This window comes from Poecilia reticulata, chromosome 17, assembly GCF_904066995.2.
Source record: "Poecilia reticulata chromosome 17, P_reticulata-male-v2, whole genome shotgun sequence".
Classification (NCBI taxonomy): domain Eukaryota; kingdom Metazoa; phylum Chordata; class Actinopteri; order Cyprinodontiformes; family Poeciliidae; genus Poecilia; species Poecilia reticulata.
In genome coordinates, this window is record NC_088846.1 from 23,129,542 (window position 1) to 23,143,332 (window position 13,791).

The window sequence follows — 13,791 nt, forward strand, 5'->3', positions numbered from 1 at the left end:
GATTCCTGTATGCCATTATTTTCACCATTACCTTCATTTGACAACAGTAAAATAGACATAGTGGAAATGCTTCTCATATTCCACCACAGAGAAGTCTCCTCTTTTAATTGCATACTTCTAGACCTTTGTTTGAGGGTCTTTCATATTGTGAGCTTGCACAGCGAAGTTTGTGGATTGTTTCAACACTTGAGTCTGACACTGACCTATAGTTGGCATGTAAAGAATAAATGCTGCAAAGACATATTCACGAGTTTGCTTTTCTATTCTACAGATAAAGTTTCTTCTATTTTAAACTGTTGCGATCTAAAGCTTCGAGACTTGACTGAGAGTCGAGGTCAAGGACTGGAGGCTCATCAGCGATTTTTATCTCATGCACACAATGTGAAAACAATATGAACCACAGACTGGTGATTAAGTGCATCAGGTGGAAATCTGTTTTATGTAATAGGTACTCAGCTTGGGCTATGAATGGCTCATAACATAGTTGCCCATCTCAGCTGTGGTTTCATAACAACACACATATGTCTCCTAAACTAAACTGTATAATAAGTCTTAAATGCAAATTTAGCACATGGTTTTCTATTAGGTTTCTAATTATATGGGTAGGAAAGAGAAGAAAACCTTCCAGACTATATGTAGAGCACTATCATGTAGGAAAAAGACCATTTTAACACAGAGATTAATGGGTATTAGCTAAGTCATTGAAATAAACTTAAGGTTCTTCACAATAAGAGCACTTCCTGTTTAGTTAATTATTAACGGGGAGTAAACGAGTGGTTAACCGGTCCTGGGATTCCTCTTTCATCATAAATGCACAAATATCACTCTTGTTTACTGTCAAAAAATGTAAATATCTGGATTCGGAGTGAACATTTTAAGACGTGACTTAGACCAGCTAGTGAAAGACTTGAAGTGTAACTTAAACTTTGGGTGATTTATTTGAAATTTTACCTGGATTTTGTAGTAAGCGTGTTTGTTTCTGACTTGGACTTCAGGTGAAAAACATTAATTAACCATTTGACGTAGACATGAGTTAGACCTGTGTAGAAGACTATTGGTTTGACTTGAAAGTGAAACATTAGTATTTCTCTTTGACACTTCTCCAGCCTGCCAATAAAATGCAAGCCTCAAGTCTTTTGGGAACAAGTCTAAGACATTAGAGTTGGCTTGTGGTGACTGACTTGATTTGGACTTCTCCTTTAAATAGGTTTAGCACAGATGCAATGTGGTGACTAAAAGCTGCATACAGGAAACCCCTCAAACATCTGCCAGCTGAGAGTGAGGATTTAACCCAAAATGCGATAACACTAGCCATTAGAGGGTAAGGTGTCCTAACTTTTTCTGCCTCTAGAAAACACATTCTGTTTTTATCTTTTTATTAAGAAAATTGGGTTTATGTTTTGTGACTTACATGCACAAAACATGTAAGTCACATCTATTTATCTTTTCCAAAGATAAATAGATGAAACTGATTTTATTTTGTTCACTGTACTTCGGTAAGCACTGAAAAATGCATATAGTTGTATTTTACTGTATTATAATAATCTGTTAGATATTAACATGTTATGCAACTCCTTTTGAGAGGTAAAAACAAGCAGAAATCCTTATCGCAAGTTAACCTTTGCTACATGTATGCAGACTTCAGAAAAGCAATTAATTAGTTTTCACTCTGTCCAAAAGACACTTGAATTTGTGTTTTCCACGCTCTCATCAGTCCATTTAAACAGAATTACAAGATTCCCCCCCAGCTGCGAGACGAGAGATTAAAGCAGCTCCTGAATTGATGGGAGGAGAAGCGCGTACGAGCGTCAACCGCCTGCACTCTTTGAATAGGAGGGTTCTGATTGGAATCAATAAATTGTTCAGTAGGAACAGAATCCACCAAGGTCTGACTAGCTTTACGCTAGTTTTTTAAGTTGCCATTTCTGTCAAAATGTTTGCGATTAAATGACTCTCTGCTGTGGCTGATGAGATGCGCCATTCATAAAGATGAAAATATTGATTTGGGTTTGTTAAATGCCTTGATTATTCAGGAAAAAAATAGAAAATATTCTTTGTCAGCTTTAACTGAATTTCGATCTGGTTGTTTAAAAGAAGTCATTGAATTTGTTCATCTTGTTTCCTTGCAAGTTTTTATCCAGCCTTTTCTGCAAATGCCTATGCTGTTCACAGAAAGCAGAAAATACATAACTGTGTTTTACGTTAGCACATTTTCCTGCCGCTAAGCTGCGACAGTCTAACGTTGGTTAAATTTTCTCTACCCGTAGAGCCTCCGGTGCCTATCGCTCCACCCCAGCTGACCGCCGTTGGAGCCACCTACCTATGGATCCAGCTGAACGCGAACTCCATCAACGGGGACGGTCCGATCATCGACAGGCAGGTGGAGTACCGCACCGTGTCGGGAACCATGTACGACCTGCAGCCCGTAGACAAGACCACGCACAAGATCGGCCACCTGGACCCAGACACCGAGTACGAGATCAGCGTTCTGCTGACCAGGCCGCTGGAGGGCGGCACCGGAGCTCCCGGACCTCCTCTGAGGGCCAGGACCAAATGTGCAGGTGAAAACCCAACACTTAGTGTTGACAACTGCTGATTTGGGTGAAAAATACAAAACATGTGTAAGGATGCGTGTTGATCTTTTGTACTCAGCTGGAAATATAAGAGCTATGAGTTTTTATGAGATAAAAACAGAAATCAGGGATACTTAAGTTAAATGCATCAAGTATAAACACAAAGTGTTTAGCATGTAGGCCAAAAATATTTAATCTTGTCCTTGTCTGACCAGATGCTTGCTGTGCTTCACAAATAACTACTGGAAAACTGCAAACTGGATTCATAATGGCTTTTTTTTTTTTTTTTTACGCAGTGGGTATTTTTCTAGATTTTAAAAAGAAGGACAATGCCTGACCTCAAAATTAACTTTTATTTTAGACATTAATCCTCCTCCATAGAATTCTGGGATCAATAAAGTACTCTTATCTTATCTTATCTTGTCTGTATAATCTATATAATTTCTTAAAAACAAATCAGCGTCAACTAATGGACACTCATTAATTGTCAATGGACTAATTTCTTGGTGGATTTGCTTATTGGCACCTAGATTAATGATTTGTTGTGAATCCATTTTGTGATGGAAACCATCCATTGACAGCCAATCACTACTCCAAACTTTCACAAGCTGTAGAACCCAGAAATCAAAGCGAGTTTTTCAGACCCAAACTGATCAATGCAGATCCAAACTATAATATTCTCACCACCTTGCTTCGGGCTTTTTAACGTGCACAACAAGTATTTTTCTCTTTACCAGTCTCTGTTTGGTTGTAGGAACATAAAAGTTGAAACTAACAGCTGCAACCGTTTCCTGTGATGAATTTTGCAACCTCTTGGAAATTTCTTTTTGCATCACTCTGGCCTCAGGCGGAGTTTACCAAGGCAGCAGTTATAAAAAATATTGACGAGTGACATCTATGTTTGATGGTGTTTTTCAGAAATGCCAATATGAAAGCAGAGAAGCTACAAGGTTCTGCAGGTGGCGCAACTTATAACAATCCAAGGCTCAGTGCAGTTTAGTACGTGCACCTGTGTTGTAATGTGCTTTACTCACTCAAATTAGAGAGGAAGACACTCATTATAGATGTTCACTTGATATCTGCACTATATTTGAGTTATTGAAGTGTGAAATTAACAAAAGCTGCATATCTGACGCTTAATTTCATTCATTATTTTCTGCATGAAGTAAAGCAAAGTGAAACCTTATTCAATTCAGTTTATTTTTGTTTTTGCAGCAGGTGATGTTGCTGCATGTTTTCTCATTTAGTTTGCCCTTTTGGTTTTACAACCTACAGAGATGGATCTCAGAGTTTCTTCTTTATTTAATGTCTTTTCCTCTGGCCAGATTTGTGTTTTGTTTTGTTCTCTTTCAAATAATGCTACAACAAAATCCTTAAATATATTTCTTAACCTTTTTTTTTTTTTTTTTTTTTTCGATTTATTTGCTAACGTATATTTTCTGTAACGTCGAGTCTGTTTATTTGTCACTACCTTGCATTGCAGGTCCTTCTTGAAAATGAGATCTTTATCTCACTGGGGTTTTACCTGGTTAAGTAAAGGAAATAAACCAAATAAATAAATGAATAAAAAGCCTTCAAAAAAGCATATCCAATGACAAAACTCCATTCCAAAATGCTGAGTCAGGTGTTCTCGTTCCCTCAAAGCCCCATCAGCTGTTTGAAATTCTTATCAAGCGACAGAATAATATCCTGATCATGTATGAAGCAAATTGGCAACTCGGATTCTGCGTCATTATGTTGCTGCTGTGCTGTGGGGAGTCAAACTCAAACATGTGCGAAGATGTCTGATGGTTTTGAACCAGCTGCCCTTCTCACCACATTAACCAGCTAAATCCCCCTGCCGGACTCGGATGCCAACTCGTGAGACAAAACAAACGGAGGATCAGCAATTTCCTTCACCTAATACTGCTTGGTGTCCAGAGAAATGCTGATGAGAAGCAGAATGTTCTCCCCTCTCACCCTCCTGCCCACTGTGAAGGTCATGAGCTCATACATTTTTAGTTTGGTTGATAGCGATGAATGAAGCTACCTGCGCCGCCCTCTGAGCTGGGCCGCCGCGTCGCCGGGGGGTCCTGCCCCTGCCACCCTGCCGGTCACAGTCAGGGAGATTGATGGCGCTGCCTCCTGAAGTGTGTTTGAGGAAGCGGCTCCTGATCTTGTCCGGGTCTCTGCCGGTCTTTGCCTCTGACAGGCCGGGCCTCAGCGGCGCTCCTAATTGAACGGTTAAGACTCACCAGGCTGTGTGATACATCACCGCTGATGCGGACAGGCCCAGAGACTCGCTTCCCCCCGCCACTTTCTCTCCCTGTGCTGCTGTCTGCGGGCGCTAATGAAAATCCGTGGCTACTTTGGAGCGCCGTCTCCCACATAATTATTCACAGTGGCGCTTTGGTCACTTCGCAATATGAGCAATGTTTCTGATGACAAAGGATGTTTTAATTCAATCTCCTGCAAAATGGGGAATGTATAATGCAAGGACGCCTCCGACTCTATTCAGAGGCGGGAGGGAAAGAAAGGGGTACCCTTGAAAGGTTTTCTTTCCCATGAAGCTCTTCCATTACTGTGGCAGTGAGCAACAAAGAATGTTTCATCCAAGGCTCTGTGATTGCTTCGGGGGTTATTTGTGACTTTCAAGGGTTTGCAGAATGATTCCAGCATTTTATTTTGCTTATCTGCATGTCTTTTGTCTGTTCATATTTAAATGTATAAGCCTAGCACATATCATTTTCACCATGTACTGCTTCACTGACCAATGATTTTTTTTTTTTTTTTGTGTGTGCTAGCAACAGATTTTTGGGTGCCTCCACCCCCAACCTTCTTTCATGTGAAACTGTGAAGTTGTTTACCATTTGAGAGTCCTTGATAACTCTGTAAGTGTTGCTTGAAGGAAGACGCAGTTTTATCAGGTTGTGCCCCAGGATCACAGCATGGCGCTCTGAATTTCAGCAACATTATTGCGAGAGCATCTCACATAAAGAGATCATTTCCAACCCACACAGGGAAGACAGATAACCATACCTTAAACAGCCACGGTTCTGAAGTCTGAGCTGCAGTTGAGATCTGTGTGTGGGGGGGAAAGATGTGCCATGTCTTCAGTTTAAAATCCATTTTGAATCTGTGATAGAAGCAAAATTCAGATAGTAACTTTAAAATAGCAGGCTTCAGCGTAATTTATCTGGGTTTTATAAGATGTGTTTTCAACAAATAGAAAAAAAAAATAAAAAATTGTGTAACTTTTGTTTTTTAAGGATAAAATGCTGCAGCTTAATTTGGAAAATGCTAGCTAAACAGAGCTAGCTAGCAGAGGCAGCTAGCTAACCGTGATCTACTCGAACTTTAAGCTTGTGCTCACATTAGCTGCTACTGTATTATCTCCTAATCAATTAATTGCACATTGGTCATATAAATTGTTAAATAACATGTTGTTGTGCTAACAGCATGTTCTGTTCTGTTGTTGCAAAAATGCCTTTGATGGGAAAGGAAACATTGCTCATCATCTTGTTATAACATCATCCCAAAAGTAAAGCATGTGGTGGTGGCACCATCATGCTGCGGGGAATGCTTTACTTTACGGCACAGGGAAGCTGGGTGGAGTTAGTGGAAAGAAGGATGAAAGACAAAACCTCATAGGGACTGGAGAAGAACTGAAGTTCACCTCTGAAGAGTATAATGATCCTAAATATACATCCAGAAATATGCAGTGCTTTAGTTGAAATTATATTTATATGCTTGAAAGGTCAAGTCAAAGTTTTGACCAAAATCCGATTGAGAATGTGTGAAAATATCTAAAAATAAATATTCAGTGAAAGATGGTTCTACAAAGTATTTAGTGAGGAATTTCATTGGGAATGAGCCAAACCTTTTATTATTTACCTTCCATAATGTTTATCTCAATGAAACACGCCAAAGTTTGTTGCTGTAGCGTGACTGGTTTGCACATGCTCTGTTGTTTTCCACACAGAACTTATTACGATGCAGGAGCGATCATTTGCACCGCTAGAAGGACAGCCTGTCGCAGTCAGTCCTATGTCTCATCCTCAGCCTTTTGGCCTCTGCCTTCCCGTTGGCACTCGTGTGCTTAAAAATGGCAATACACGATGTCCATACTGGGTCCAAACACCTGCTCAGACTGCAACCCCGGCCAACTGCACATCTCCATCTATAAGTTCTCTCCATCTGTGCCCCTGGCAACTCGTGGGAGTAGTCTCATCTGTTTGTTTTCACTTTGCCACTCTGCTGCACTGAGTGCTATTAAACACAGGGGAATCAGCATTAATCAGGGATCATCCCTCTGTTAAACACTTATGTATGACAGTGGAGAACGGGGAGGAGCTGCACAATTTCTTTCCCCGTGCCGAGGTTAGTTATTTACATTTTATTTTTCTGGTTAATTAGTGATGGCTGCTTTGATTCAGAGAAGAATGAAATCTCTTTCTGGCAACGTTAAAATTGCAGAACAAGCTCAGTTTTCCAAGTGAGATTATTTTGGAGAGAATGAGCTGCATGGAATAAATAACAAAAGCTTGTCCTCTGCATGTCGGTATTATTCATGGAGGTTTTTATTTTTTTACTACTTTTATCACCTCTGCCTTGACCCATGCAGCATGTGAATCACATTGAAACCTCGTTGTTACATGAGTTAGGGCTTTAATAAGAATTATATGAGCTGCGCAGCTAAATGCCTTCTAGTTATATTTCTGTGACTTTGCCTACTCGCAGATTTTTGTTTGATATTTTTTTGTTTTTTTGTCATCGCAGTAGAGAAAATTAGACTAAATGGAAAATCTAGTTTTCAATTTATGATTTAATTTATTAACTGAAAACATTTTTTAAACCTCTTTGGCCATTTGTGGAAATAATAAGTGATCCCTTTCCTAGTTCTGAATGAAATTGGATTATTCACCACATTTTTGAAAATCTCGGTTAAATTTGTCAGATTCATAACTGTTGAAGAATCATGAAATCACTTAAATAGTCCATTTTTGGCAACATAATGTAGAGTAAATGATCTCAAAAAGAAAAATATGCCCCAATCTGCATATGACAAAGTATTCAACATGCATCAGTCTGGAAAATGTTATAAAGCAATTTCTAAACTCCAGCAAACCATAGTGGGAGTAATGGAACATTCCCACAAGTCAGCAGCCTCCCAAGATTACTACAAGACTGCGTCAACGTTTCACAAAAGAACCCAGAAGGACAGCTAAATATCTGCAGGTTTCTCTTTTTGAAGATTTAGCATTGTATAAAATATGAAAAAAAAGTGTCATTGATAAAGGAGTTTCCAGTTTAAAACCTCTGTTGACCCAAAACAACACAAATATGCGTCTCACAGATGTCAAAGAAGTCCTAAGATTTTTAGGAAAATATTCTAAATAAAGAGTCTAGTTACACCAAATATAAAACTAACACATAATTTCACACTAATTTCACTGTAATTGATTAAACTGGATCATCAACTCTGCTTTTCTGCATAAAAAAATCCTAAAGATGAATTGCTGGCCATCAGCTGTGATGTTAGCCTTAAGTGAACTTGAGATATGAAGCAGGACAATGATTCACAGCAGACTAGAGTCCTCCACTGAAGGCCATAAAAGACATATATCTAGTTGATTTGCTGTGTCTGAAATCAAATAATTCTGAGCAGAAAAGTGGGACAAATGGTTGATAGCAAACGAGGACAACTACGTTTCCCATAAGGCCAAACTGGTTTTGATAGCCTTTTACCCTAATACAGTCATGGCCAAAAGTTTTGAGAATGACACAAATATTATATTTTCACATGATCTGCTGCCCTCTGGTTTTCAGGTGTGTATGTCAGATGTTTTAATCACATACAGAAATACAATTGCAATCATATTATGAGTAAGAAAAGCTTTTATTGACAGTTAAAATGAGTTAATGCAGCAAGTCAATATTTGCAGTGTTGACTCCTCTTCTTCAGGACCTCTGCAATTCTCCCTGGCATGCTCTCAATCAACTTCTGGACCAAATCCTGACTGATAGCAGTCCATTCTTGCACAATCAATGCTTGCATTTTGTCAGAATTCCTTGGTTTTTGTTTCTCCACCCGTCTCTTGATGATTGACCAAAAGTTTTCAATGGGATTAAGATCTGGGGAGTTTCCAGGCCATGGACCAAAAATCTCTATGTTTTGTTCTCTGAGCCAGTTAGTTATCACATTTGCTTTATGGCAAGGTGCTCCATCATGCTGGAAAAGGCATTGTTCATCACCAAACTGCTCTTGGACGGTTGGGAGAAGTTGCTCTTGGAGGACATTCTGGTACCATTCTTTATTCATGGCTGTGTTTTTAGGCAAGACTGTGAGAGAGCCGACTCCCTTGGCTGAGAAGCAACCCCACACATGAATGGTTTCAGGATGCCTTACAGTTGGCATGAGACAAGACTGGTGGTAGCGCTCACCTCGTCTTTTCCGAACAAGCTGTTTTCCAGATGTCCCAAATAATCGGAAAGGGGATTCATCAGAGAAAATGACTTTACCTCCAGTCCTCAGCAGTCCACTCCCTGTACCTTCTGCAGAATATCAATCTGTCCCTGATGTTTTTCCTGGAGAGAAGTGGCTTCTTTGTTGCCCTCCTTGAGACCAGGCCTTGCTCCAAGAGTCTCCGCCTCACAGTGCGTGCAGATGCACTCACACCTGCCTGCTGCCATTCCTGAGCAAGCTCTGCACTGCTGGTAGCCCAATCCCGCAGCTGAAACACTTTTAAGAGACGGTCCTGGCGCTTACTGGTCTTTCTTGGGTGCCCTGGAGCCTTTTTGACAACAATGGAATCTCTCTCCTTGAAGTTCTTGATGAAGCGATAGATTGTTGACTGAGGTGAATCTTTATAGCTGCTCTTCCCTGTCAGGCCATTTTTGTGCAGTGCAATGATGACTGCACGTGTTTCTTTAGAGAGAACCATGGTGCACAGAAGAGAAACGATGATGCCAAGCACCAGCCTCTTTTTAAAGTGTCCAGTGGTGTCATTCTTACTTAATCATGACAGATTGATCTCCAGCCCTGTCCTCATCAACACCCACACCTGTGTTAATGGAGCAATCACTGAAACGATGTTAGCTGGTCATTTTAAGGAAGGACTGCAGTGAAGTTGAAATGTGTTTTGGGGGATAAAGTTCATTTTCTAGGCAAATATTAACTTTGCAATTAATTGCTGTTAAGCTGATCATTCTTTATAACATTCTGGAGTATATGCAAATTGCCATTATTAAAACTGAAGCAGTAGACTTTGTAAAAATTAACATTTGAATCATTCTCAAAACCTTTGGCCATGACTGTACATGAAATCCTCATTTGAAAACTGCACTTTTTATTCACTCAGATAATCTCTGTTTGATATTGAAACTTGTTTGATATCTTCAAAAACTTGCTTTCTAAAAAAGCAGAACCAGAAGAAAACTGTAAAAATGCAAATACCTTTCTACTGAAGACATATCAATAAAACAGACTTTCTATTTAACACCTTAAAACCCTAAAAATTCATGCCTGCCAGAAACACTCATTTACATTGATGCTGGTCCTGTTTCACATTGTTCGACTGCCAAAGAGGTCTTTTAAAAGTGCAGTCTACAGAAACCTCTTTTCAATATATACTTAATATGTCAAGAACCCATTTGAAAGCGTAGAAGATTTAATGACTTGACGTGAGAACAGTTAGAGCTCTGCACCAGGTTATATAAAGCAGCTGCAAGTGTTCACCTCACAACTCATTCACATCTCAACAATTTGTCGTTTGTGGCACATTCATGGGTTAAGTTTAACCTTTGTTGAACACTGAAGCTCCGCCGGTCAAACTGAATGGAGTAACTCTTATTTTTTTATTATTTTATTTTCAAGCTAAGTCATTGGTCAAAGGGCATTTATTCCACCTGCATTGATATCTCATATCTAACTTGATCGTAGTCTGGATGAGGTTGCGGTTTCCAGCCAGTTACCATGGTGATACATACACCTTAGTCAGAGGAAACTCTGAAAACCCAGAGTTGAACCTTAACTTTGTATCCTGAGCAACTAACCTTGTTTTGTAGAGCCTTTTCATTAGGTGACCGTTTCTGTATAATAGAGAGAATCTATTTCATGAATAAGATAAAAATTATATCATTGATGCAGAATGGGTTCCATTAAGCTCAAGGACTTAGATATCATCTCTATAAATTTTCAGTCAAGGTAAAACAAAAATAATAATAGTAATAAAAAACCCAGAAATGGTCCATTGATCTTCCAGTCCACCTAAGTTATTATTCTACTGTTATGTGTCCTGCTGATAAATAATTGTGTTTTGAGGCTTATCTTTACAACCAACTAAATCTGCCTCTTGATGAAATGATGTGTTAAAAAACTCTTGCCCTAAATCACCATAATGATGGTCTTATGACCAAAAAGAGCCGCGACTATAACACTGGGTTACAGAAACATATTTTTTGGAATATTTTGCACCTCTGAATCCAACCTGACCTGATATTTTCCAATCAGGCCAGGTTCTTATTCTAATTTGATTTAGAGGAAACCGATCTTCTGACTGAATGGATTACATTTTTGGGACATTATCAGTTCATTTCCATTAATATTTCTCATCCAAAAAAAGTTTTAGAAGAAAAAAATTGTTTTCTAACAGAGTGTATTAATTAAATACACTCTGGACTTCTTAAATTGAATAATAAACACTGATAAGGGTAAGTACATGTAAATTGAACATTACATCTTCATCTCTCCTCCTGCTCATCACTCATTGATCCCAGATTATCAGGAAACCGATCCATATGTGAGAACAAGTCATGCTTTTTTGTTGCTCATGCTGCATCCAGACCTGATTGAGCAAAACCAATGTGATTTTTGGATTCAGCACATCAAAAAAGTTGAAAAACCCCAGACAATTTTTGTTTGGCTATTGACCAGTGTAATCCAGGTTCAGTTTGAATCTACAAGCGCTGAATCCACTGTAAAAAAAGAAACTCCTTACAACATTTCAAACTTGGTGTCATGTTCTTTACTGAAACTTCCTGAGTACCAGGAAGAGTTGGAATCAATTTTGCAACCACAAGTAAATATAGAAATACAAAGCGATGGTCTTTCCCTGAACTTTTGTTCAGTTCAGCTCACTCTTTATGCTTACCGACCTGTACAACATCTACAATAGCACACACCAGTCTGCATGTTCATTTTGACTCCGCTTGTGTTCAAGGTCCTAATTTCCCTCAAATCAGAAAGATCAACTCACCTCCAAACAAGAGAGAAGAATTTCCCAGCAGAGAGCTACATTTTTCAACAAAACCTTGGTTTTCTGTAAGGAACGACATGTTCTTATGTTCTGATTTTTATCTTGACTTTTCAACCTTTTGCACATCTAAAGTGCTGGTTTCCTTGACATCTTATTTTATGATAGTTACTCATTTGTAAATGAGGTGACGGACTACATACATTTCTCTGGCTGTACAGGGAAAGCTAATTGTTTTCCCTTCATTAACACTATTTTCGCCTTGAGCGGTGAATGAAAAGCCATTTCACCTTACCATCTCAGATAACACTGGTCTGCCACTCACAATAGCTGCTAGTCATGTGACCAGGGGGTTTTAAAAATTGTCTGTTGCAAGGTGAATGAGAAGCCTTGGTTTGAGCCTCATTGAATTTGTGTTCTTTTGTCAGTCAGAGAAAACAAGGTAGATTGAGTTTGTGGAGTGCAGGAAGGTTACAGAGGACCACAATAAAAGTCTTTTTATCACAGCCAGACCAAAGTAGAATGGTGAATTGTGTTCTATGATATTGGCTTGGCAAAAGACAAATTGTGTTCTTCTCAAGGACATGGCTTCAAACAACTGCTGTTGAAAAGAATTGAAAAGGCGACGGTGAGAAACTCTGCATTTATAGTGGTTTCATTATAATTATTTTCCTCACCTCCATCACTCCATCTATATGTTCCCCTAACGGCAAGGAAGTGAGACTTTGAGAACATATAAACTCCTGTGATGCTCTGGTGACATCCACATAAACTTTTTGTTTTATTATTCAACAGCTACTTTTTCAGCTCCTCATGAGCAATTATCATTGAGGCTGTTTGTGATGGCAACCCTTGAGCTTCAGTTGGGTAATAAACAGCAGCTTTGCTCCATCCTCTTTTTCAGATGTTTTTCAGAATTTGAACTGAAATTCATCTCGAGGTCTTTAAGTGATTTCTATTCTCTATGTTTAATTATTCATGGCCTATCTGCTGTAATTTTTGTCACAGATTTTCTTCATCCCTTTGCTGAATTATAGATGTCCAATTCCCTTTGCCAGGCATCCAACAAGCACTCATTCAGTCTGGTTGAATAACTCCAGCTCTTGAACATTTCCTTGTCTACTTCTCGACAAAAGGACATGACTGTCGGAAGAAACGGTAGGATTTATTCCCCCCACCTAGATGGCACGATCTTGGATCTCATATATCCTCCCGAGTAGGAGACTCGGAAAATGCAGCAACCATTTCACAAAGTCAAGAGCCTTGCTTTGATTTACACTGTGGGTAACACCCTAAGTTGAGTATGACACACAGAGGTTTTTGCCGACAAATGATAACGGCGCACGAGCCATCTGCGACGTGCTGGAGTTGAAGAATCACCTCGGTAACCTCCCACTGCTCCTGTTGAGATTGTGTCGCCATCTGTAAATGAGGAGTTGTGCTCTTCCTGTTGAAAGCTCAGAACGACAGCCCATTTCCCTCAGGAAGCTTAACACAAAACAAAAAGAAGCCAGGACGGCGTGTACAGATGGTTGTGTGGCCATGTCTTATAACAGATTGTGAAACAGAACGAGGCACAGTCTACCTGTCCCGCTGACCCCAGTTACCGCACAGCATATTGGCGGAAGCCAAATGGACGATTGATTTCACCAGCTCCTCCACTCTTCCCTTCCCTTCAACTGGCTGTTCAATTCTTTTCCTTTGTTCAGAGAATCCATACTCTCAATTCCCCTTTAAAGACACCTGGGAGGTTTATTTGTGTCCTCATAACTGGGAAGAGGTGGAAAGGGTTTGAAATAGAAATTTTTAACCATTCAATATAACAAGCCTTTTATTGCATAAATAACCTAGGCTGCTATTGAAAACTAAACCAATATTACATGGTGTGCTTAACAACTGCACACTGTAGCACAGATCTTATATTGCATACAACCAGTAATTTTAATTAGTATTTCATTGCCCGATAGTGCAAAACATAACATCTA

At 39.4% G+C, this 13,791-nt stretch overlaps 1 protein-coding gene across 7 annotated transcripts in view; it reads left to right on the forward strand.

Moving 5' to 3' along the window:
* The window catches only part of LOC103479737 (protein tyrosine phosphatase receptor type M), a 205,657-nt gene that overhangs the window by 79,438 nt on the left and 112,428 nt on the right, over window positions 1-13,791 (forward strand). For all 7 annotated transcript variants that reach the window (XM_008434350.3, XM_008434348.3, XM_008434351.3 and 4 more), the window contains exon 7: window positions 2,268-2,561. In XM_008434350.3, the coding sequence (XP_008432572.1) occupies window positions 2,268-2,561 (294 nt within the window). The remainder of the gene's footprint in view (window positions 1-2,267; window positions 2,562-13,791) is intronic.